The sequence below is a fragment of the Mauremys mutica genome, chromosome 8 (genome assembly GCF_020497125.1).
Source record: "Mauremys mutica isolate MM-2020 ecotype Southern chromosome 8, ASM2049712v1, whole genome shotgun sequence".
NCBI classification, from domain to species: domain Eukaryota; kingdom Metazoa; phylum Chordata; order Testudines; family Geoemydidae; genus Mauremys; species Mauremys mutica.
Window position 1 is genome coordinate 96,998,510 of NC_059079.1, and position 26,647 is coordinate 97,025,156.

The 26,647-nt window shown below is 42.2% G+C and overlaps 1 protein-coding gene across 1 annotated transcript in view; it reads left to right on the forward strand.

Annotated features, from left to right (window-relative positions):
• The first annotated feature begins 992 nt into the window (after positions 1-992).
• ACSL6 (acyl-CoA synthetase long chain family member 6) overlaps positions 993-26,647 on the forward strand; it is an 86,275-nt gene continuing 60,620 nt past the window's right edge. The window contains exons 1-2 of the mRNA XM_045027861.1: positions 993-1,008; positions 1,297-1,452. Coding sequence (XP_044883796.1) covers positions 1,375-1,452 — 78 coding nt within the window. The 5' untranslated portion in view covers positions 993-1,008; positions 1,297-1,374. The remainder of the gene's footprint in view (positions 1,009-1,296; positions 1,453-26,647) is intronic.

Here is a 26,647-nt window from a genome sequence, read left to right on the forward strand (position 1 = left end):
GCATTAATGAATTGCAAAAGCTTTTGTAGAGATGTTATTGGTGACAAGCGTACCCTTGACAAAAAGCCACTCTGGCTAACACAATGTTTATCTGCAGCCCTTTGAACGTAATAACTGTGTTGGCAATAGTCTGCGTAAGTAGGTTTGTTCTTGAAGCATTTTATTAAGATATTTTTGGAATAAGTTTTTAGTTTGTGTTCATTCTAATCAAAGTACAACAATTTTTTCAACATACAAAAACTCCACTGATTTACTTAGTGTCAGAAGCTTCAGTTTGTCTTCATTTTCTGGTCATTACCTAGCAAAAAAGGACCCTCCCTTCTGCCTTCTAAAAACTCTGTTTATTGTTACAGATTTACAACCAAAAACCTTTGTCCTCATTTCATATGGCCAGGAGTTACAAAGCTTTCAAAATCTGTTTCACATACATTTGTGTCAGAATCATTAAGCGATCAATGTTGCGTATTGTCTAGACTTAAGCATAGTGTTATAAGTCACTGAAAGCTATACTGAAATAGAGCAATCTGCCTTCATGAACTAAAATATTTGGTACATCAAGGGTTACTTTCTGAATAGTGGTGATGTCTCTAATGCAGACTAAGCTGATATTAGCCTAGCTTAACTACTTTCCACAGTTTGCAGATGGGGAGGGGGTGAGACATTCAGGAGTTAGCAGCAGTTCCCTAACAAGTATTTCTGCCCAAGATCTTGGCATATTTATTCTCAACAATGAGCTAATTGGATCAAAGGCAAAATATATGTTCTAAGAGCCTAATCAGTTCACCCCAGCACTGAAAGTCTGTTTATCTTGGACTTGCATAGAGGTAGGACTTGTTGCAGAATCTGTTGATTGCTTCAGTACTCAAGTGTTGTAATTTCTGCCCTACTGCAGAACAGAGCAAGGACTCTTGCATTGGCGGTAGGTCTCTTATAAAAGGAGGAAAGCTTTAGCTAGTTACTAGCTGTGAAATCGCACAAGCAGTAGGCTCTCTAAGTGGCTCCGGAAAGGTAGGGCATACGTTTTACAACCTTCTAGGCACATCCTGTTTGACGAAAGGCAGGGCGCAAGCTGAGCAAGAAGAGGGACTGCATAATAGTGAATGGAAGCTTATATATAATGTAACTCGAGACCTTTTTTCACTGTAAAAAAGAATAATTTCTAATGCATTTCTGTTAATTTTTAATTAGGGGTGGGAGGGAGGAACCCTTTAAAAACCTTCATACGGTAGCTTTATAAGGATAAAATATTAGCCACAAAAATTGTTTGTGGGTTGTGAAGTGTTCCTGTTTTTTCAGATGTCTTCTAACATCATGCTGTGATGAAGGCTCAAATTCCTGAAGGCAGTAATTCCACAGGTGGCTGACGATGTGAATATGGCTATGCAAAGGGATGAGAAGCTCAGCTGCAAAAACAATGAGAGTTTTATCAAATTTAAGGCATTTGCTCTTCATGTAAGAATTGTCTAGTTGTGATTCTAAAATCCTTCTGCATAAAATGGTTCCGGCTATTGCTAGAGCTCTAGGTTGCATATACAGAGCAGCCCAGCAAGGCTTTTGAATGAGTTGCATTGGGAATAGGTATATAAAAGTAGTCGGTTCCCCAGTGTAAGGCTGTGCAGAATTCTTCTGAAACAGCCTTTCTGAGACGTGTTTGTCAGGCTGAGATGATAGAAGCCTCCAGATGTAGGTAGAGTTTTCTTCTGCTTACCCAGGATATTTGATCAGTGCAAACTTACTAATGCTAATTGTGTCACTGTGAGAACCCAGCCCATGATGATTGAACTTTATTTTCTAAGGGCCAAATCCTGAGGTCCTCACTACTCTGATTTTATTTAGCCCTTAGGCAAACGCACATAGAAATGAGTTGGAGTTTTCCTGGATAATGACAGTGTAAAAAAATGAAGCAAGGATCTCAAGTTTTGGCCCTAGCATCTTGCATTCTGGTTTTAACCATGGTTCTTACTTGGGATTAAGCATGAGGGTGTTTTATAGAACCGGAGACTGGCTAACTATTTAAATGGCATTTTATGAGACATGTCCACCTAGGTTCAAAACCTGCTTCTTGCCTATGGGAAAGTGTGTGTGTGTGTGTGTGTTTGTGTACGCGCACGTACACATGCTCCTAGACCTATCCCTCCCCGAAGCGGTCCCAGGATGTCCTCCCTTCTTAGCCCCCTCATGCCCCACAGATATTTCCCCACCGCTGAGGGGATGATGGAGCACAGGAGGCCAGTTAAGGGGAGGAAGGTTCACTGGCTTCCCAGCAGTGCTAATAACCAGTCTGTGTTGGCCAAAGATTCACAAGCAGAGGACGATGGTCACAGGCACATTGGATATCAAATCCCAAACTCTTATTGACTATGTTTGATATGAATATCTCCTGTCACTTTGGAGATTTAAATATGCTGAACTTGAATGCCCAAGTGGACTTGTGGGGTTTGATTTCCTTCTAACCCCTCCAAAGCAAACTGCAGGATTTAGTTTGCAAATTAAAATGTTGTAGGTTCAACACAGACCTAACGCATGCACGCGCGCACACACACACTCTCTCTCTCTCTCTCTCTCTCTCTTATTTGTTTAATGCTTGTCACTATGCAGTCTGGTTGTATACGGATACTTGGCCTGATTAAGTGAACCCACAGGCACTTTGCTAAGCAAACATTTCACAAATATAATCCCCCACACGCTAAATGTAAGTTGCAGTTAATTTCTTATCTGTTCCACTATATTTGTGTACATGGCTTTGTAAGTCATTGTATCTCTAGTGAAAGTGGTAAAAGACCACTAGTAAAATTAGTGGCTTAGAACTTTGGCAGTCTTATAGCAAACATCATTTGAATGAAAACTAAAATGGGCAGGAAAGGCCAGCAGACATGCCACCATGGCTGGCTACAGTTCGCTATGTTCCACTTCTGAATGCCTAAAGTTTTTGTTCTTAGCTGGCTTCATCAGTAATTATCCCATGATGAGGAGTCATTCAGTATAAAATTATCACAACTGAAATGTTCCTACTGGTCTACAATTTGTTAATAATTCCTGAGTAGTAAAAGCTGTACATTGATCTTAATGCTAGCAAGTAGAGGTGCTTGGCTAATGGATCGGAAAGGAAGATCTGACCCTCCATCCGTAGCTCATGCAATTGTAGACGAAGAGCCATAATATCAAGAGTTTTAGCAGCCTGCAAATCACAAAGGGCCTGACTTTCAGACCTGCTCAGCACACATACTGCCCCAGCTGAAGTTGGTGGGAGCTACAGGTGCTCCCTAACGCCCAGATCCTCAAAGGTAGTTAGGTGCCTAACTCGCATTAAAGACATCTGGAGGTAGGTGTTTGGACCCAAGTGATTTTTAAAACTCCCAGAAGGCATCACTAAATTAAGACTTGACTGAATAAGGGCTTCCTCCAAACATCCGTCCAGTCATTGGGTTTTCAATCAGGTGTTTCAGGCTAATAAAAAGAATTGTGAAGAAAAAGATAAATAGGAAAATAGCGTACAAACTTTGCACCATTCTTTTCCTTTGCTAGATCAGTTCTAGGTGTACTGTTGAGCTTCGTGGTTAATATTATAGAGCAGTGGTTTTCAAACTTTTGTACTGGTGACTCCTTTCACATAGCAAGCCTCTGAGTGTGACCTCCCCTTATAAATTAAAAACATTTTAAAATATATTTAACACCATTATAAATGCTGGAGGCAAAGCGGGCTTTGAGGTGGAGGCTGACAGCTTCCTCCCTCCCCCCATGTAATAGACTCATGACCTCCTGACGGGTCCCGACCCTTTGAGAAACCCTTTTATAGAGGGCATGTACATTTGAGTTTGCCTGGGCACTGTCTCTCTCAGGGCAGTATAGCCTCCAGCCTGCTTTATGCGGGCCTAAATATAAACGTCTATCTCAAGCCATATAACTGGAAAACATGATACAAAAAGCTTTTGTTTTTTTTAAACTCCCCCCTGCCCCCAACCCCAGAAAAATGTAGCCACAAACGGAGCACCACAGAACTTTACAGAAGACCTGGCAAACTAAGCTGGAGTCTTTAGAGGGTAAAGCCTTGGTTTAGCTTTTGCTTCCATACTGATCAACGCCTAACTAAATTTATGTGCATAACATGTGAGGTGCAGCTATGTAAAATGCATGCCTTGAACTTCAAACCTACTTAAACTGAAACACTTGATGCCCCTGCGAACCTCAGCCCATGTTCAGGATAGTTGGGTCAGCATGTTGAGTGTATTGACACAGCTGAGCCAATAGTGAGTCTCCTCCCTCAAACAGACCGGCCTCGCTCCCCAAACAAGCTCAAGGAACACCACAAGGTAGAAGAGGCAGTGTGTGTTTTGGAGACGGGTGATTGGTGGGCTTGGGAGGGACTGGATCTGGGGATACCTTCAAGCAACCTGCAGCGATCAGGTCACTTACAACCTTTGCAATTCAAATTGCGGAGTGTAGTTATCAGACTCCTTTATAAAGTGAATGCTGCAAGGTTTGAACAGTCTTAATATGAATGAAAAGACAGACTAACAAATGAGGGCTTGTATAGAGAAGGGACAATATTGCTGAGTTATTACAGCTACAAAAATCCTTGTTTTCTTACAGCATCATCATCAAAGTGAATAATAATAGTATAGTAAAAATGGGCCCAAGCAGCGGAGTTCAGATTTGGATCCGAACTTCATCAGTGTGCCAGTCCTGAGGCATGGTCCAGGCCCACCTCTAATAATACAATAACATAGTTCTGCTTTATGTCGTCAAAGCCCTGAGCACGTGTCGGCTAAGATTTTTATGAGCGATGCCAGGCGTAGAGTCCCATTTCTTGAAGACTGCATAATCAGATAACTGAGATCTCTAGCTGGTACGTAACCTTCAAATACATTGGGAGGGAGGCTTAAACGTTTTACAGGCCAAAGTTGAATGCTGCCTCGCCACATGCCATCAAGCTATGTGTACCTGCATCTTACTCTGCCTGTAAAACCTAGCTGTAACGGGTGTGTGTGCACCTTTTTCCTCTCAATTTACTGCTTCTTTTTATACTCTGTCCCAGGTAACTATGTGTATGTATGTATTCAAGCTATTTATAGAGTGCCTGTCACCAGGCATCTATGAATCGTACAGTAGAAAACGTCATCACTCAAAACACCCAAGTCCTAAGAAGGATGGAAAGGAAAAGGAGGGAGGCAGGCTTATGAAAATGCATGGGATGTGCAGCGCCCGTGGCACTTGGGGTATGAACTCCACCGAATACAGACCGGGGAGAGTTCTCCCTGTGTTGGACTAAGGGCCTGCTTTTCTGCTGCCTTACGCCTGTACAAAGTGGGGAATCAGAATGATAGCCTTTTACACCCACCTTGCACAGGTGTAAGGGAGCACACAAGGTGCAGGACAGCGAAAAATCAGGCTTGAGACTTTGTTAGGCCCTGTCAATAAAACTTTGATGCATTCACACCACTACCCATGGTAACAAGTGTTTAATGGGCTTGTCTGCAGTTGGATGAGTCAGTCACTGACAGGACTCAGTGATGCATTTGAGAGATAGCACAGCACTGACCAGTACAGTTTCTCCCACAAGTAGAATTCTTAAAATACTTGGTTATACATTTACTTCACCTTCCTTATCCAGGTCAAAGGCAGGTCTTCAATAGTTCAATTGAGCATACAAATCACATTTTCCTTCTAAGATGAGTCATCAACTCCTCTGTGTGTCTGCTGTACTCGGTTGTGGGACAGGTATTTTTAGATTAATGTACGTCTATAGGCTACTTATTGATTGCTTTCAGGGAGAGGGGGAGAGAATGCGTTCATCGTGGGTTTTGAAATGAATAACTGAATATATATATATAAAACGTAATGAGCCAGATCCTCAGCTGGTGTAAATTGGCATTGCTCTGGGTAAGTGAAGATAGAGATCCTTAGCTGATGCAAATCAGGGTACTGGGGTTCTCCTTGAAATGTTACAAGGGTCAAAACAGTAAGATTTCTATACAGCCATTGAATATTTTTAATCATTTAACATGGCAAATAATTGATATACTGTACTTGGTTTTTAGATGTGATTGGAAAACATCCTTGTAAGGTGGGTATAGTGAGATCTTCATGCTCTTTTCAGTACAGTTGGGACTTCTAGGACATTCAGATCCATTGTTATTTGTTTATATATTGCAAAAATCTTTCAGTTTTATAAATGCATCTCTCAGTGCAGCTGGGTGGAGGCCAGTCCCATTCCTTATGGATTGCTTAGAGATCCACATCTTTGGTTTATGAATTTCCTTTGGTCTCACCTTCTTAGCAAAATGTTTGAGGAGCGATCAGCACAGCTGGTGACGAGTTAACAAGCCATCTATATTAACAGGGTGGCAATTTTAGTGTGGCTTATAATTGTTTACAACTGTTGTACTGTGCACTAATGGCCTATTTTTTTTTTCAAAGATGCGAAGCACTTCTAGCCTCTATTAACTGCAATAGGATTTGTGGTGGTCAGGGACTCTGAATATCAAGGCACAAGCGTTTTGGCTCTTGGGGCTGGGAAAATTGAGTGCTGTATAAATTAAATTGATTAATGCTTCACTGTAATAAAAATATCTCCAGAGAGCGCTGATCAGTATTTTCACCCTATCTTCTCTGTGAGGAACTGCCATGTACAGAAAGAGTATCTGTCAATAATTTTGTACATAAGGAAAATACATCTATATAATCTTCCTGATTCGTTTCTCTTACATTCCTCTTCACTACAAGACAGTTTTTTCTCCATTTGGGGCCAGATCCTCTTGCTTCTCTCATCCAAATCGGTCCATCTACATCAGTGGGCCAAATTTATTGATACTAGGGGTAAATGTGGCCCGGTGGAACTCACATGATCTGTTTTCCTCCTCCCTCCAGAAGGTAACTAAAGGTCATAAGAAAATATCGAAGGCTTACTCAATATGAACACTACTTGCCTTATTCCTCTTTAGCAGATCTCCTGCTCAGAGAGGTTTGAACTGGATGTAACCCCTTTTCCACTGAAGTTAGGTCCTCATAGAAGCAGCAAAGAGTCTTGTGGCACCTTATAGACTAACAGATGTTTTGGAGCATGAGCTTTCGTGGGTGAATACCCACTTCGTCGGATGTATTCACCCACGAAAGCTCATGCTCCAAAACGTCTGTTAGTCTATAAGGTGCCACAAGCCTCTTTGCTGCTTTTACAGATCCAGACTAACACGGCTACCCCTCTGATACTAGGTCCTCATAGATCACCACTGCAGAACATTGCTAAGGATGCAATATAGGATGCTGGGAACAATGGCAGTGGAGGGGAACAGTAACTGGCTGCTTCACCAGAGTTCTGGTTTTACTTCTTGAGTTCCAAACATTCAGTTCAAGGCTCACTGAATTGAGATCCAGCTCTGGGGGCACAAAAGAGATTCATGCTAAAGAGGCTTATGTACTTGTTGAAAGCTAGTTCTTGAATAGTCCCCCAGGCCTGTAGCCAGCTTACCAGATTCAGCTGGTTTAATTTCTAAAGGGAAAAGGGGGGGGGGGTGTTTTGTTTTTGAGCACTGATAATTAAAAATAAAAAACATACCTGCTTCTTGATATTTCAAAGCCATTCCAGCTGCTATGTTCATCTCCATTCTTGGTCACTATAACTGCATAGTTCCCCCCACCCCCAGGTTCTGTGTGAATCTGCAAGACCTGTGGTTCTAAATTCTCCCTTGGTCACATGCGGCAGCTTCTTACATTGTTTAAATCTTCATTTACTGTATAGTAATCAAAACAAGCAACTTCCATTCTGAGCTTTATTTTCATTTTTATCCCTCTTTACTGTCTCCTAGAAATATCCCAGCCCCAGACTCAAGCAGCACTAGTGCTTTCTTTTGTGTCCTATAAGAACTATATTAGATTCTGATCTTGCAAATATTTATGCATGTGCTTAATTTTATGTACTGTGAACGCTCGCATTCCAGTCAGTGAGAGTACTCACAGTGCATAAAATTAAGCACGTGTGAATTCTTTGCAGGAATGAGGCCCTAATTGTTATCCTCTGAAGCTGCGTGATGAACATAATTCCCTCCAGTCTGTGAGAGTTAAACTCTAAGGGCTTGGCTACACTTGCAAGTTGCAGCGCTGGTAGAGGCTTTCCAGCGCTGCAATTAGTAACCGTCCACACCTGCAAGGCACATCCAGCGCTGCAACTCCCTGGCTGCAGCGCTGGCTGTACACCTGGCCGGGTTGGGGTGTAGCGATTGCAGCGCTGGTGATCCAGCGCTGCTCATCAAGTGTGGACACACACCAGCGCTTTTATTGGCCTCCAGGGAATAAGGAGATATCCCAGAATGCTTTTAACTAAATTACTCCCTTTGTTTTGTTATGCAGCCTCTCTTTGTTTTGTTGTGAACCTCCGGAGCTCCCGTTTCTACCGGAGCTGGTTATCAGCTCCTGTTTGCTGTGATCAATCTGTGAACAATCAAATGAGATCCTCCTCCCTGTTGTGAACGAGCTCTGTGGAGCTCCTCCGTTGCCGCTGCTGCTATCTAAAAAACAAACAAAGCTCCTGTTTGCTGTGATCATCTGTACCTGGCTGTAAACAATCAAATGAGAGGCAGGCAGGGAAACAGTGGGGAGTCGTGTTGCCTGCAGGCTGTTTGCAATTAAGAGTTAAGACTAAGGGGTCGGAAAAATGTTCTGATTTTTCAAGTCAGGAAGCTAACACACAGTGTTGGCTCCAAAAATCCCCTCTCTCTTTCCCCCCGCTCCCTGTCACACTAGACCCCACTCCACCCCCCTCTTTTGAAAAGCACGTTGCGGCCACTTGAATGCTGGGATAGCTGCCCATAATGCATCACTCCCAACAGCGCTGGAAATGCTGCAAATGTGGCCACACACCAGCGCTGGTAGCTGTGAGTGTGGCCACACACCAGCGCTGTTCCTACACAGCTGGATGACCAGCGCTGCAAACTACCAGTGCTGCAAACCGTAAGTGTAGCCAAGCCCTAAGCCTCTGACAGGCACTGCACTTACACAGCCATCCACAGGCAGGGACATTCCTAACTGAGTTACATGAATAATCTCCCAGCCACTCAAGAACCATCAATAGAGAGGCTCCAGCCAATTCCCCCTCTCCAGCCTTGCACCCCTTAAATGTACCATCTTGCACTGGTCAGAAGCCTGACCAGTGTTAGTTCGCCACTTCTTCATAGGAAAGTGGACATGCACCAGCCTTTGTTATCTGAGCTAAGATTCCCCATGCACTTGCACCAAAACACGATGTTTTAGGTAAAATAGAAAGCATTTATTAACTACAGAAAGACCGATTTTAAGTGATTATAAGTAGCAGGCATACAGATCAAAGTTGGTTACCTACGAAATAAAATCTAAATTCTAACTTCAACAGACTAAGCAAGATTTGAATCAAGTAGTAGCTCACCCTAACACATGGTACAAGCAGATTACAGTTCCTCAATACAGGAATGGGGGGAGGGATAGCTCAGTGGTTTGAGCATTGGCCTGCTAAACCCAGGGTTGTGAGTTCAATCCTTGAGGAGGCCACTTAGGGATCTGGGGCAAAAATTGGTCCTGCTAGTGAAGGCAGGGGGCTGGACTGAATGACCTTTTGAGGTCCCTTCCAGTTCTAGGAGATTGGTATAGCTCCAATTATTACTATACAGACTGGTTTCAGAATAGCAACTGTGTTAGTCTGTATCTGCAAAAAGAACAGGAGTACCTGTGGCACCTTAGAGACTAACAAATTTATTTCAGCTTAAGCTTTCGTGGGCTACAGCCCACTTCATCGGATGCATAGACTGGAACACACAGACAGGAGATATTTATACATACAGAGAATATGAAAAGGTGGAAGTATGCATACCAACTGGAAGAGTCCAATCAATTGAGATGAGCTATCGTCAGCAGGAGAAAAAAAAAACCTTTGAAGTGATAATTGAGATGACCCATAGAAGGTGTGAGGAGAACTTAACATAGAGAAATAGATTCAATTAGTGTAATGACCCAACCATTCCCAGTCTCTGTTTAAACCTAAGTTAATTGTATCAAATTTGCATATTAATTCAAGTTCACCAGTCTCTCTTTGGAGTCTGTTTTTGAATTTTTTTTGTTGCAAAATTGCCAGCCTCAAGTCTGTCACTGAGTGGTTAGAGAGGTTGAAGTGTTTTCCCACTGGTTTTTGAATGTTATGATACCCTGGGACCACTCTTCCCCAGTTCAAAGTCCTTTTTCTTCCAGATGTTCTTCCAGGTGTCGAGATGGGTGCAGGGAGGGAAAGGGGGTCAGGTCAAGTGATGTCATTCTCCCTCTCTTACACTTTTTTCCAGCTGCTAGAAAGATCATTGCTGTGATGTGTGTTACATACGCCATGGGGGCAGACTGCCTTCTCAAAGAAGCCTCTGGGATAATAGATTGTGTACTGATGAGCCATTAACGACCATCTGGCTGGTGTTGGCTACTCCTTTGTTGCGATTGAAAGACTAGTCGTGGGCGTTCCCAACCTCATAATATATTTCAGTAACGCTCATATAGCAATCCTTCATAACTTCACATACAATGACAGTACCTATAATTCAACAGGATATTATTGATCAACAGATCACGACTTACAAAATGATACCTCACAAGGTATACTTTGTACAAAATATATCCGAATCATATCACAGTGGTGAATGTGGGGGTTCCAGGGTGCTACTTTGAGGTACAGAGTGTCCCTCATTAATCAGCCAAGTTACAATTTACTAGTTGCCCAAATATGATACCTAAAGCAAAGGTTAGTCAGATAACAATATGGATGTGTAGGTGGGCTCTAGTTGAGCATGCATGCAAAAGGGAACTTTTTTTTTCCATACCACATTTTAATCACCCTCTTCCTACAGGGGAAATTAATTCTGCTTCTCCTTATTCACCAGCAGTGGGCGAAATGTAATAGATTTGCATACCGTAAATGACTACATTAGGCTGACCAGATAGCAAGTGTTAAAAATTGGGACAGGAGGTGGCGGGTAATATGTGCCTATGTGAGAAAAAGACCCAAAATTCGGGACATCTGGTCACCCTAGCCTACATAGAGAATTGGATGCCAGTTGATAACTGGCCATGAGCAGGAAACTAAATGATGCATCCATCCCTTAGTGGCTACATTGCTTGTTGGTGTCTCACCAAATAGAAGAGCAACGCTGGGATTTTCAAAGGAGCCTTGAGGAATTAGGTACTAAATTCCATTGAAATTTATGTTCATATGCAAGTGTAAAAGGATTTAGGGCGCAGATCCACATAGGGACACTTAACTTTTGGGTTCCTAGAAAATCACTGGAACAACCATTGGATCCACAAAGATTAAGTTAAGTTTCTAGAGTCTCTATATGATGCATGGGGAAAGATAGGCCTAAGACTGGGATCTGCAAAAGCCAGCATGCTAGACAGGGAGCCACCTAACCTAGCCAATGAGAGATGCTAACAAAAGAGGTGAGTCCTCAGAGTTAGGTGCCTACCTCCAGGCTGCAGGGAGGTGCTTGCGATCCACAGTTGGGAGCCCCTCTCCCAGGTTCAGAGGAAGGATTTGAACAGGATCCTCCCAGGAGACTGCTCTGACCAGTGGGCTATGGGATAGTCTGATGTGAGAGCTCCCCCAGTCTCTCCTTTGATAAGCACTTCGAGTCACTGGGCCAGAGAAAAAGAGCGCGAGTGTAAGAATTACTCTATAGCCTGGTGATTAGGGCAGCTATCCTAATGGGAGATGACAGAGTCCAATCTCCCTGCTCCAATGTCAGTTAAGACATGCTACTTTTCTTACCCTTCACGGGACTTGCTGGTTTTGTTACCTACTGTCTTGTTGCAGGTAATCCTTTTCAGTATCTTCAGTCTCCTAGGAGTTTTGCTACTGCGTTTTACAGTTGACGTCTAAGTGTTGCCATAGATTTCCTCCTCCATATTAATGGCATTACAAATGGTTCTGTGCCTACTGGAAGGTATCATAGTGTCATTTCCTTAACTGCGAGGATTTTACATAAATCAAAACAAAGGATGAGGTTGCATCAGTTTTCAATTAGCTGCAGATAAAAATGTGGCATTTTGAATGCTCTGATGCCGCCCCATTTATTTCATTAATTAGAGGTGAGCCAAGGAGAACATGTTCAGATTCTGATTACTCTAGGGTTCAGGTATTGTATTTGAGGCCAAATCAGAGCTGGGGTTCAGGTCCAGCTCTGAAATCTCCCAAGTTATTGGCCGAAAGTGGTGGGCATGCCAGGAGATCAGCTATTCTCAGAGTTTTTGCCAGTTAGGGCTAAAATCTTATGAGTGACTGGCCTGGTGAGACTTGAGCTGCATCCAAACCAGAATTGCAAAACTCTTCTAGTTGGGATCTGAACCAAACTAAATCCACAGAAGCAGCTTCTGAACTGATTGACATTTAGTTCCCCCTACCTGAAATTTGTTAGAGAGGTTCACGATCAAAAGTCTATTTTGGACTATCTCTAATTTTTTAATTACAGCAATTATTATGAATTCATGGGCTGTAATCTCCTACGGTCCAGGTTCCTTCATCTGAGTTATTGTAAGTCAACAATAGCTAAACAGCATTTAATGACACTAGTTGTTACTAGAATTGCTTTCCCTATGTGTGCTTTCATCAGCCATGTATGATTATATCGTGCTGGCTACAGACAAAATTTACAAATGTTTACTGTCAGTATTGCTACACAGTAACTCTTTCTGCTGTTATGAGTCTCAGAGAAATTAATATCAATTATAAGCAATGATAATAAGTCTTCAAATATATAGTGAATAACCGAATTTTTATACACTAGTGCAGCAGTGGAAATACACTCTGTCTCTATAGAAATGCTTTCTGAATTATGCCATTTTAAGATTTGGAAAAAGGACTCAGTGGTATCTGACATGATTATTTCCCCAGTGTGGTCTCTATTAATTGCTGTTCCTGAAAGCAGTGAGGCTTTAATACCAAATGACTAGCCTGCTGGGTCCCTGGGAAATATTAGTAAGTCAAAAATACTTAGTCAGACTCTAAAAACAACTTTCTCCTGTTTGTTTTCTCATTATGTGACACCAAAGTAATGATCTTGTCCACAGTGTCATACACACTAGAATACCTACTGTAATTTAGAGTGAGGAATTTGCGAGCCTCTCTTTAAAGGGTCATATAAATAACAATTCAACCACAACAAAGTTGATAACACACATTTCTATGGTTATGAGCCGTATATGGGGGGCAGGGGTGTGCATGGTAAATAACACTCCACTCCCCTGCCTAAAGATTCAGAATCTGCTGCAAAGCCCAGTGAAGTCTTTTAATTGATTTCATTGGGCTTTGAATCAGATCATGAGGGGTTAGCACAGTGCTGTGTCTCAAGGGAGCTGTGGTTTTGAGAGGGGTCTCATGACTCCTGCATCTAGCGAGAACTGGAAGTATAAAGGAGTTGATCCAGTTGGTTTCTCAGAGAGGGTGGAGCTTGCATTGTGCTTTTGAATCCTGGCAGCTGGTTTGGAATGACTTCCCCATCTTGGAGGAGGTTGCCTGTCAGCTGCTGCTCCTGGAAGGGAAGGGAAGGGAAGGGACAGACAGACAATCCTGAATCAAAGGGTGTGTTCGCATGAGAATCTTAGAATCCTCACATGGACCAAGTAAGTAACTAAACTTTGATTCAGTGCTCGGGCAGAGGAAGCCCCCCCTTATCAAATGCTCAAACTAGGGAAAGTCTGCACTTGAATGCCTCAGATGCTGCTTTGCAAAAAAAAACCTAGAAACCTCATTGGAGGCAAGAAATGTAGTAAACTGTTAGCGAAAGATAGTAAATAAAAAGTCTGTTCTCTTTTTTGCAATACATAAACTTTTTTTTTTTTACCAGAAAAACCTGTGTTAATCCCTAGGAGATGATGTGGAGTTCTTGTACTAAACACAGGATTGTGCTTGTTGTTCACAAATACTGGGGCCAGGGTGTTAAAAACAATAACTGGATAACTAGACATCTCCTGCTGACTGTCAAATGTTATACCGTCTAATGGAAATCATTTGAATTTCAATGATATACAGTATATTTGATTTTTAAATACCTGGTATTTGTCCTGAAGGAAAAAGATACAGTCTAAAGTACTCAGGTCTAAAATAAGATCTTCCAGCACTGCAACAGGTATTAATTAAACTAACTAGTAACTTTAATTTGCACTAATTTAAGTGTAAAGAAATATACATGCAGGAAGACTTTACTTCCACTTGGGCCGGGGGCAGGGCAGGGCAGGGAGGGTGAGCTGAAATTATCACAACAAATTCTGCTCGTTGCACATTGGTGTGATTCTGCTGAGGTCAGTAGAGTTGCAAACTCTACAATAAGAACAGGAGTACTTGTGGCACCTTAAAGACTAACAAATTTATTGAAGCATGAGCTTTCGTGAGCTACAGCTCACTTCTTCGGATGCATAGAATGGAACACACAGACAGGAGATATTTATACATACAGAGAACATGAAATGGTGGAAGTATGCATACCAACAGGAAGAGTCTAATCAATTGAGATGAGCTATCGTCAGCAGGAGGAAAAAAACTGTTTGAAGTGATAATTAAGATGGCCCATAGAAGGTGTGAGGAGAACTTAACATAGGGAAATAGATTCAATTAATGTAATGACCCAACCATTCCCAGTCTTTGTTTAGACCACAGGTAATTGTGTCTAGTTTGCATATTAATTCGAGTTCAGCAGTTTCTCTTTGGAGTCTGTTTTTGAAGTTTTTTTGTTGCAAAATTGCCACCTTCAAGTCTGTCACTGAGTGGTTAGAGAGGTTGAAGTGTTCTCCCACTGGTTTTTGAATGTTATGATTCCTGATGTCAGATTTGTGTCCATTTATTCTTTTGCGTAGAGACTGTCCAGTTTGGCCAATGTACATGGCAGAGGGGCATTGCTGGCACATGATGGCATATATCACGTTGGTAGATGTGCAGGTGTACGAGCCCCTGATGGCGTGCCTGATGTGATTAGGTCCTATGATGGTGTCACTGGAATGGATATGTGGACAGAGCTGGCATCGGGCTTTGTTGCAAGGATAGGTTCCTGGGTTAGTGTTTATGTTGTATGGTGTGCGGTTGCTGGTGAGTATTTGCTTCAGGTTGGGAGGCTGTCTATAAGCGAGGACTGGCCTGTCTCCCAAGATCTGTGAGAGTGAGGGATCATCTTTAAGGATAGGTTGTAAAACTTCAAAAACAGACTCCAAAGAGAAACTGCTGAACTCGAATTAATATGCAAACTAGACACAATTACCTGTGGTCTAAACAAAGACTGGGAATGGTTGGGTCATTACATTAATTGAATCTATTTCCCTATGTTAAGTTCTCCTCACACCTTCTATGGGCCATCTTAATTATCACTTCAAACAGTTTTTTTCCTCCTGCTGACGATAGCTCATCTCAATTGATTAGACTCTTCCTGTTGGTATGCATACTTCCACCATTTCATGTTCTCTGTATGTATAAATATCTCCTGTCTGTGTGTTCCATTCTATGCATCCGAAGAAGTGAGCTGTAGCTCACGAAAGCTCATGCTTCAATAAATTTGTTAGTCTTTAAGGTGCCACAAGTACTCCTGTTCTTTTTGCGGATACAGACTAACACGGCTGCTACTCTGAAACTCTACAATGTTACTCACCAATGTAGCCACAAGCCCAAATAATATTTTGTGGGCTTATGAGGTTGGGGCAATCAATATTTAGCAAAAGGGTATTAAGATGCAGCTTTAAAGGCTCCAAAAGCTTATACTGTAGAATAATTTTTTCATTGAGTGACATACCTCTGCATCTCACCCTTTAGAATGAGATGTTTCAGGTCCAATAAGCTTTGTTTCCCCATCTCTTGTCAATTCAAATACGAATGAAAAAACAGTATTGTGGTCAAGGGCACCTTTATGGAGGAGGAGTATGTTGCTTCTGCAGCAAATACTGTATGGCAAGGGGAGTTTGCCTTATTATGACTGAGGAGACAGTAGTGCTAAAGAATCTGGGCAACTGTTGAGAATCTTTAAAGAGTGTAGCCTGAGGGTCATTCTAGCCAATTTAATTGATTAATCGCCATTAACTCACGTGATTAACTCAAAAAAATTAATCATGATTAATTGCAGTTTTAATCGCACTGTTAAACAATAGAATACCAATTGAAATGTATTAAATATTTTTGGATGTTTTTCTACATTTTCAAATATATTGATTTCAGTTATAACACAGAATACAAAGTGTACATTGCTCACTTTATATTATTTTTATTACAAATATTTACACTGTAAAAATGATAAACAAAAGAAATAGTATTTTCCTATTCCCCTCATACAGGTACCGTAGTTCAATCTCTTTATCGTGAAAGTGCAATTTACAAATGTAGATGGGGGGGGGTGTTATATAACTGCACTCAAAAACAAAACATTGTAAATCTTTAGAGCTTCCCGTCCACTCAGTCCTACTTCTTCGCTAAGACAAACAAGTTTGTTCACATTTCCCAGAGATACTGCTGCTTGCTTTTTATTTACAATGTCACCTGAAAGTGAGAACAGGCATTGCAAGGTATTTACGTGCCAGATATGCTAAACAGTCGTATGCCCCTTCATGCTTCAGCCACCATTCCAGAGGACATGTTTCATGCTGATGAGGCTCATTAAAAAAATAATGCATTAATTAAATTTGACTAAACTCCTTGGGGGGAGAATTGTATGTCTCCTGCTCTGTTTTACCCACATTCTACCACATATTTCATGTTATGGCAATCTCAGATAATGACCAAGCACTTGTTGTTTGATTTAAGAACACTTTCGCTGCAGATTTGACAACACAAAGAAAGTACCAATGTGATATTTCTAAAGATAGCTACAGCATTCGACTCAAGGTTTAAGAATCTGAAGTGTCTTCCAAAATCTGAGAGGGATAAGGTGTGGAGCATGCTTTCAGGAATCTTAAAAGAGCAACACTCCGATGCAGAAACTACAGAACCCGAACCACCAAAAAAGAAAATCAACCTTCTGCTTTTGGCATCTGACTCAAATGATGAAAGAGAACATGCATCGGTCTGCACTGCTTTGGATTGTTGTTGAGAAGAACCTGTCATCAGCATGGACACCTGTCCCCTCGATTGGTGTTTAAATCATGAAGGGACATATGAATCTTTAGAGCATCTGGCATGTAAATATCTTGCAACGCCAGCTACAACCGTGCCATGCGAATGCCTGTTCTCACTTTCAGGTGACATAAACAAGAAGCAAGCAGCATTATCTCCTGAAAATGTAAACAGGTTGGTTTAAGCAATTGGCTGAACAAGAAGTAGGACTGAGTGGACTTGTAGGCTCTAAAATTTTGTTTTATTTTTTAATGCAGTTTTTATTTTACATAATTCTACATTTGTAAGTCCAATTTTTATAATAAAGAGATTGCACTACAGTACTTGTATTAGGTGAATTGAAAAATACTATTTTTTTTTTTTACAGTGCAAATATTTGTAATCAACATTAAATATAAAGTGAGCACTATACATTTTGTATTCCATGTTGTAATTGAAATCAATATATTTGAAAAATGTAGAAAACATCAAAAATATTTAAATGGTATTCTATTATAGTTTAACAGTGCAATTAATTGCGATTATTTTTTTTATTGTGCAATTAATTTTTTTTATTGCTTCACAGCGTTAATCCAAATAAGAGCTTACTTACATTTGCTAGTTCATAGCTATAACTAACAGTCTTTAGTGCACCTCAGAAAATTGGGCATCTGATTTCAGATACTCTTTTGTGCTTGGATATAGATATAATGATGAGAAGTTTTACATGGATGCTAGACATGCAAATTTTAGTCTCCTGAACTCTGTGGGACTTCTGACCTCCAGAACAGGGATTAAATCTATAAAGTAATTATAGGAATATTGTCATCGTGTAACCAAATTGGACATTCAGTAAAGTTTAAATTGCATCATAGACATACCATGGGACTGATTCTGCTCTCACACTGGAGTTACACCCATTAACTCCATTGACTTCACTGGAGTTACAGTTTATACCAGTGTAAGATCAATCAGTCTCCTTGAATGATATACCTAAATATAAACTAATAGTGCAGTTATAGTCTACATTTTGATTAATGATGTATGTAAACTAGAAGGCAGATCCTCTGGTCTGGCCAAGCTATGCTCAATGCAAGATTGGAAATAGCTTTACACTATCTTTGTAGCCTCTGGGTGTGAGGTGGGGGAGCAATATTTGGTGGTCCAGAACCACAGTGTAAACTAGAGGAGTGTATGGGTTGCTCTAACTTATGCCAGCTACCTACAGCAACCAAGAGGAGATTCTGTGTGTCGGAGATCACTGTGGTGTAGCATGATGCTATCCAGTTGCAGTATAATTTTATACTTCCAGCACAGTATAAACTATTTTAAAAAAAAAGCTTCAAAAGGGCATACTTATAGTAGCTTACTTTAAATTAAGCATTATAGTGATCCACCAACTGATGGCACTGTTGAGTATTAAGTTATTGTCCAGCACAGTGTGCGAATCCAGGTCCAGAAAAAACCTCTGGGATATGCCTTTTTATAGACTGTATTTGTGACACTGGAAATGAGAATGATAAATTAGAGATTTAAAAATGTGAAGCATATTTGAGTGATTGTCAGAATAATGTTGGCTCATTGATATAGTTTTGCTTTCATGTGGTGCTACTTTAAGATATGCTTACTGGAATTTTTTAGCTGTAATTGATCTGTTAAAGATGGTAATAGGGCATCTTCTATGCAGCTAACTGTATAAAATGGTTTAGAGTATTAAGCTAAGGTGTTCTTACCACAAGTGAAAATAGTGAATATGTTCAAAGTTACATGAATGGATTATCGCCCCTTATAAGAACTATAAAAGGGATTATCTCCCTGCCCTTTTCAACACCTTTTTCATGTCCTGAGTTCAAGTACGGAACATTTGGAATATTAGAATAATCGAAGTGAGTATTAGTTATTACGAGAGCCTGGCAGGTAATTCAAGCCACCGAACCATCTATAGATGGAGAGTAAATGTACACTACTGCAGAAGGCATCTTCACCCTAAACCAGCACATGCTCCAGAGACTTGAGACATTGTGCTCAGTTCTGGCCACCTCAGGACATCTGATCTATATTTATTCCCTCCTGATAGTTAACCAGCCTTTTCTCTGGTCCATTTCTCTTCTCTTCTTACTTGCACATATTTTTACTCTCACCCCCACCCCTTTCCTGCTTCCTTTCTCCTGCCTCATCTCTCCCTTCATAAGAATAATTTAGAAATCAAGTGAAAACGTTGAAGCTTCAACTTCAATATACAATAAATTGTAACGTCAACGTTTTCATATTAGTAGAGTCTTGCATACCTGAATGGTGAAGGCAAGGTAGACAGAGTCCACTGAATGCCAGGAAGGTATTTATTGCAGTAGGCACACACCAGAAAACTTTCATTTACTATAGGCAGTGTTCCCTCCCATTTTCTTATGTCCGTGTGCAGAATGAAATTTGTTATGTGCACCAATATGGAGGTAATGTGTGACACAGCACCTCCATATTGGTGCACATAACAACATTCATGTGGTGGGGGTGGGGTCGAGGTGTTTGGAGTATGGGAGGGGGTGAGGGGTCAGGCTAGGGGTGAAGCCTCAGGGGTGGGGCCAGGAATAAGGGGTTTGGGGAGTGGGAGGGAGCTCAGGACTGGCGCAGAGGGGGTGAGAGGGGTGCAGGCTCTGGAGTGTGGCTAGGGATGAGGGGTTTGGGGGTGCAGGTTGTCCCAGGGCTGCAGCGGGGAGAGAGGACTCCTCGAGCCCTCTCTCATCACCGAAGCTTGGGGCCAGGGGAGAGGTGCTTCCGCCTGGTGGCAGCTCCGGCAGGGCTGAGCTGGGCTGAGGGAGGGGCTCCTCTCCCTGGCAGTTCCAATGGGCCTGGGCCAGGCTGGGAGAGGGGCTCCTCTCCCCCCAGTAGCAGGAAGTTTGGGGCAGGTCCACACTGGGGGAGAGGCATCTCTCCCCACTGCAGTCCTGAGCCCCTGCATGGGGCTTAGTGGGCAGCTGTACAGCTTAGAGGGAACTTACTGTCAGTGGTTTATATGACAGGAATTTGTTCCATGAAACTATGCCAATTGCAGGCAATGGAACAGGGGACAAAATAGAATCACAGAGGAGTGATTCGAACAGCATCAGTTTGATCTTGTTGTGAGAGCAAGGTAACTTGTTGAGAGAGCATGGTGCCTTTCACAAGGACAAGGACACACGAGAGATTTGAGTTCTGTTTGTCCTGGTTGTATGAGCAAAAGTGGAAGATCTTCCACAGAAGATACATTACCCATCTCTCTCTATACACACACACACACACACACACACACACACACACACACACACACACACACACACACACACACACACACACACACACACACACACACACAAACTATGCAGTCAGGCCATTACAAAATCCTTCTTGCTGTGGTCAGCGCAGAGCAACCCGTGCCTTTCCCATATGTCCAGACGCTGCTGCTGTCTGAGTTATTTCAACATTGTAAGTATGGGCTATGTTCCAAAAGCAGGGCTGCTTACTCAAACGTAGTTAAGGACAGGGTCATTGCCAAGCCACTTTTGGATGCAATATCAAGATTGACTGTTGTAAGAGACAAGCCAGATAAGATCTGCAGCACAATAATACTAAAATCATATGTAATCAGAAATAGGGACCAATGACTGAGTTAGCCAAGAAACTATAGATTCTGAATATGAGAAATGAGAAACTGAGAAATTCTTTATCCTCATTAGTGAGGATGGGAAAGAAATGTGATTTCAAATTACACACCTAAAATCTCCATTCAAATCATGGCTTTTAAACCATGAAAACATGTAAGTTTAACCAGGAAAATATTATGCAACACTCCCCGTAAAATTTTACTTACTGCAGCTGCAAGTTAGTGTATGCAAGAATTCCAGCAATCCTGCCATTGAATTGTTCGGATGGCTGAGTTGATTCATGTGTTGGAATGCAGAGTGTGCAGGTCTGATTTCCCATTTGTTTGTGTTATTTCCATCAATATGGAATCCTCCATGATGCTTTGCAGCATATTTTAGACTGAGTTACTAATAATAATAACATAGTTATAACTCCTTTCATCACAAAGGATTTGAGAATCTTTACAAACTTCACAAAGACAGGAATCACTAAACTTGCCCCTGAAATATAGTCCTTTCTGAGGAGGAATACAGGAGCTGTTTAACAGTGCTCATTAGCATGATGCAACCGAGGTGAAGGGGGACTGTCCTCCACTCAAGCCTACTTTTTGAATGTAATATATGTAAAGTACCTTTTGTCGAAGTACCTAGGCATTTATTTTAGCTATATGAAACTACAGAGGAAACTTTCAGGTAAGCAGAAAGTAATTGCCCAAGTGGGAATTTAGCAGGACACTGGGGTTAGGTTGGGTCATGGGATCTTGAATGACCACCAGTAATCAAGAATCCTACATGTACCTAATACTTTAAATGATTTTAATATTTGGATTTTCCCTGGAGTATTTACTGTAGCAGATGGAATGAGTCCAACTGAAAATAATTTCCCCTAGGAGTCATGTGGAAACCTTGCCTATTGCTGTATATTTTATAATGTATTGTTCATCGGTAGATGCTACCAACGACATTCTGCTTACTGTATTTGCAATCTCATGGACCTCTTAACATTGCTCTTATATAATGGGAATGTATTATATGCAAGAATAAATAATGCCATACAGGTCAAATTTTAAATGAAAACACCATACTCTTTTGGAAGGTAAAGGACACAAAATATATTAAAAATAATAATGGAGATATACCCATCTCCTAGAACTGGAAGGGACCCTGAAGGGTTATTGAGTCCAGCCCCCTGCCTTCACTAGCAGGACCAAGTACTGATTTTGCCCCAGATCCCTAAGTGGCCCCTTCAAGGATTGAACTCACAACTCTGGGTTTAGCAAAGCCAATGCTCAAACCACTGAGTTATCCTTCTCCCACACCACAGCTTTGAGTTTTTTAAAACCAATCAACAACTTACAAAATCTAGACATTTCACACAATTTACACCATGCTAACGTAGCAAAGAGCACAGTGTAACAGTTCAGTCTCCTAAGGACGTAGTTGGCTTTCATTCAGCTGCAGTCATTGGACTCAACAGAGGGCTGTTTGCGAAATTTAATGGCCTGTGATATGCAGGTCACACTGGACGATCTGATGGTCCCTTCTGGCCTTAAAGTGTGTTACTAGGCTACAAAGCAATCATGTGTGCAATAATAATCCACTCTCCTGAGACCTGTCTGAAGGGGCAGTTAGGCTCTCTCCATCCTGTACAGCACGCCAGAAATGCTACCCGTACCTTAACCTACAGGCCTCTGTCCTGTGCCACGGGAGGCTTCACCCTTCGCTTCCAAGTCAAGACTTGCCCTTATTGTTACCTTACCCAAAACAAGGTCTAGTGCCCCAGTACACCCTGCTCTTAGTGGTGATCCCAATGCTGAACTTCAACCTGATCACTAATTCCTCCCTTAGATGTCCCTCAAGGAATGGTTTCTGATGTTAGGTGCAAACATTAAAAGCAATGGCTGCAGCTGAGAAAGCTTGACCTCCCCCACTGCATAGGTTGCAAAGCTCTCCTCCATTTCTCCACCTCTTTAACACCTTTTCTAGTGTGTTGTCCAGTGCTTGCTTGCATAGGTGGTTACAGCATTGGGAGGGTTGTTTCAAAATTACAGGGACCACAGACAGTTTAATCAGAAAGCGAGTCAGATTCACTGCTTAGTTACTGGCACCAATTTGCAAACTTGGCCAAATAACCTTATTAAGACTGACTGCTCTTCTGTAAGCATCAGAAAATTTAAGTAACACAGTTGTGCAACGCGATCTCTACTCCTTAAGAATTGCTTAGGTTAGAGGTTTGTTACTGAAGTGTATGGGTGAGATTGTGTGGCTTGCATTGTGCAGGAGGTCAGACTAGATGATCATAATGGTCCCTTCTGACCTTAAAGTCTATGAGTCTATGAGCTCCCCTTTCTTTGTGGTCAGATAGTGAAAACCTGCTGATTTACACATTGATTTTAAAACCATGGCCGATATGGTGTTGAAGAAATACTGCTTGAGATAAAGGGACAATCAACACTTTAGGATATAACCTCAGCCTGTTGCTCCACTTTGTTAACTGATCCAGCACATGCTGTGGTTTTGTAACATAGATCTAAATTGTCAGAATAATGTAATTAGACACTATGTTAAATAATCAGAACTCTGTAAAGGTGGCCAGAGGCCTGGGATTCATTCCTAGATAGGAAGATATTTCCAAATGGAAACACAGGGCGAATGTTTAATTATTGTAGTAGAACCTAAAGGCTCCAATCTGGGATCTGAAAATAACTTGGTTTTAGTATTTTTTCATGAAGGATCATTTTTATTAAATACACTCAGGGACTATTGACAAACTGACAAACCCCTTATCCATAGGAGGAGCTCTCCCTAAAAATCTGTACACTCGCTCCATTGTCCTCCAAGTCAGCTCTGCTCTGATGCCTATAAAACACTAGACAATGGCTGGGCTTTGGGCTGACAAGACCGTTTATTTCACCGAATATAATTTGTTTCATTGTCATCCTGTCTTCCCTACCCTCATCCTGCTTGGTTTGTTTTCTCTCACTGTACGCTAAGGCTGCAAGCTCTTTCTTTGGGACAGAGTCTAGCTATTTATTATATGTGTAGCTTTCAGCACACGTACTATTAAAAATTACTTACTAAAAGCGGCTAAATATGTTCTCTAGAGCATATTGGGCATGAAATGACAGAAAACTTGAGAGATAATGAGCCTGACCTTGAATACATCATGTTCAATGACTCCCAGGAAGAAACACCATATTGTTTTCTATTAATTTCAGTGCATACATTGTTTGTTTGTTAAATACTTGTGCTCCCACCACCCCCGGAACATAAAAGATTTGTCTCTCAAAGCCCAACTGCTGGTGCAGCCTTAAAGTGTGCTCTGGCAATTTAAAGGGACACCATTAACCATTTAGATCTTCTCCCTCCCAACTAATTTACCCAGGGTATTTTCCCCTCATAGTTTCAAAGCTAATGGGGGTTCCCTTGTGAGCTTGCTTGCCTCAGTAAATATGAGGCAGGTATTTAAAACACAGGCTGTGCCTTCTTGTATATTCAACACACAAACAAATCTCCCTCACACCAGTGCAGCTCCATCAACTTCGATGGAGTTGCTCCGGGTTGTCACCCTGTGGGCGAGGAATCAGGCCCAGATTTCTGGAGGCAAGCAAGCCATTGATTATGGGATGGGGGATATGGCCTTTGTACCAATGATCACAGCTTTGTACATAAAAGAAAAAAGCAAGGAGATTCGTCATTGCTAATGTGCAGCAGAACCATAGGGCCTGATCCTCAGTGCTATAAGTAGGCATTACGCCATTGAAGGCAATGAAAATGCACTGACGTACACCCACTGAAGATCTATCCCTCCAGCTGCTGGCAGATAGAGTCCTGAGACTCCTGATCTGAGCTGAACTGGTAGGGTGCTTCATCTGTACAGGACAGGAAGCAGGACACGCCCCGTGTGTCACATAAGGCACAGCTCCTTGTGGGTTCCCTGCACCTAGGGATTTTGAGGGGCTGAGGCCAGAGGCAATATATATGGGGTTCTCCAAAATAAATTCCTGAGGAGTGGAATGAAGTGGGAGCAGCAGCCTTGGGGGCTATTCCAGCCTTGAGACAGCAGTGGCAGCCATGCAGCAGCTCTTCCACATTCACTACCTGTCATACCTGCCTTCATAGTCTCTATACACGAGGCTGGCACTCTGTGTACCACTTCCAACAGAATTTGTATTCAGAAAGATCCCAATTCAATGACTTGTCTCTGTTTTGTGTATGAATGAGCCCCACTGCACTGATCCACTGAGGACGGAGATAATATGCCTCTTCATATTGCCAAAGACAAAACAATTCCTGAATTCGAAAGGGAGTGATCCGGGGGCTGCTAGGTGTCACTTGCTATTACTGTGACGGGTCACGTGACATGTCAACTCTCCTGGCTCCCTATATTTCCTTACAGAAGGAATCAGATAAGTTGAGGGTCTCTTTTCCCCTCTCTTTCCTTTGATTTTAGTGTTGAAGAAATATCAGTTTTTAAAAAAACTCCATTGCTAGAGTCTGTAGAGGCCAGACCTACAACATGTGGCAATTGCCAAGGTAGGTCAATGCCTAACAACTTTGACAGCGTCCCTTTACGTAGCTAAGGATCTACACCTAAAAGGATTTTTCCTCTCGTTTTTTCTTGTCTCCCCTCCCCATTTGTACTCCAGGGGAAAATATTCAGCTCCTCTGGTAACAGAGAATTGCATAATTATGTAGGATACCCCGGTTCAGGACTGGGCCAATGAGTGAGCATTTGCTCTGGAAGAGGTTCTTCTTCCTCTGCAGAGGAAGAGTCCTAATCACTCTGCAGCAGGGTCATGCCTGCACTGGTGCCAGCACAGGACACAGCAGCGGTACCTTGGACTTCCCCTGTTCAGGGACTGCACAGATGGAGCAGGCTAGGGCGGTCCTCGGAGCTTCCCTAAGTTGAGCCCCTGCTTCACTGACCCTTGTGGAGCCTACTGGGGTTCAGAACTGCCAAGTTGTGAGAATGCTCCAGGCATATGTCTCGCACCCTCTGCCTTCATTGGTTCATTTCTGCTCCTCCCCTGAACCCCCCTTGCAGCTGGGAGTGCTGCAGAAGTAGAGCAGAGATAGCCGTGCGAGCATAGCACATGGCCATTGGGCTTCCCTGTACCGGGCGTATTTCCAAGGGGGACATAGGCCTGCCCTGTAGCTCCTTTGAGGCAAGGGGTCCTAGCACAGTGATGAAATGATGCCCTTCTGGCCTGATTCTCCTCTCAATGGTGTAAATGAGGAGTAACTTCATTGAAATCAGTCATGTAAAAGTGAGGGAAGTCAGATCTAGTCGTCTTTGCTGGAATTGTACTGGCCAGTCCACACAATAGCACGTTCCCTCTGCAGCTAAAACCTATTACACTGTGATCAGTTACGCAGCATAAAGCATCTGTACTTGATCTGTCTCCCACTGTTAAGAGTTGAAACGTAAAGAGCTGAGTCCTAGGAGCCAGTTGCAGTGTACATATACTGCATATTTTTGAGCACCATCTACTGGTACATTATCATGATCTGACCATTTACATGTCTATGGCTCTGTCTTAGGTTTCTTCTCCTTAACCCAGTTCTTCTGTAACTCTCAAGAAGACAGTGGACTTAAAGGTGGCCTGATGGCCAGCTGAGGATCCCTCCTGCATAGCAGTTCCTCCATTAGCATAGAATCAGCACTTTGACAGCCCCCTCTTTGCTTCTGCAGCCTGTATTCACAAGAATAATCCCATTGACTTCACTGGCACTGCTCACATGTGTAAGAGCTGCAGGATCAGGCCCCAGGCGGCAGCTGCTCTGCTGCTGTCTGCAAAGAGTATACCCATAGGTGCCCAAAGTTGACATATAATATGGTCAGGGACTCAGTGGGAGTGCTTGGCTGTAAAGATCCAGCAGTAAGTTAAAGAAAGGCCTGATAAAGATCAAATGACTCAACAGTTCACTAAAGAAAATGCCTTCACCACCTCCACCACCACCCTCCAGG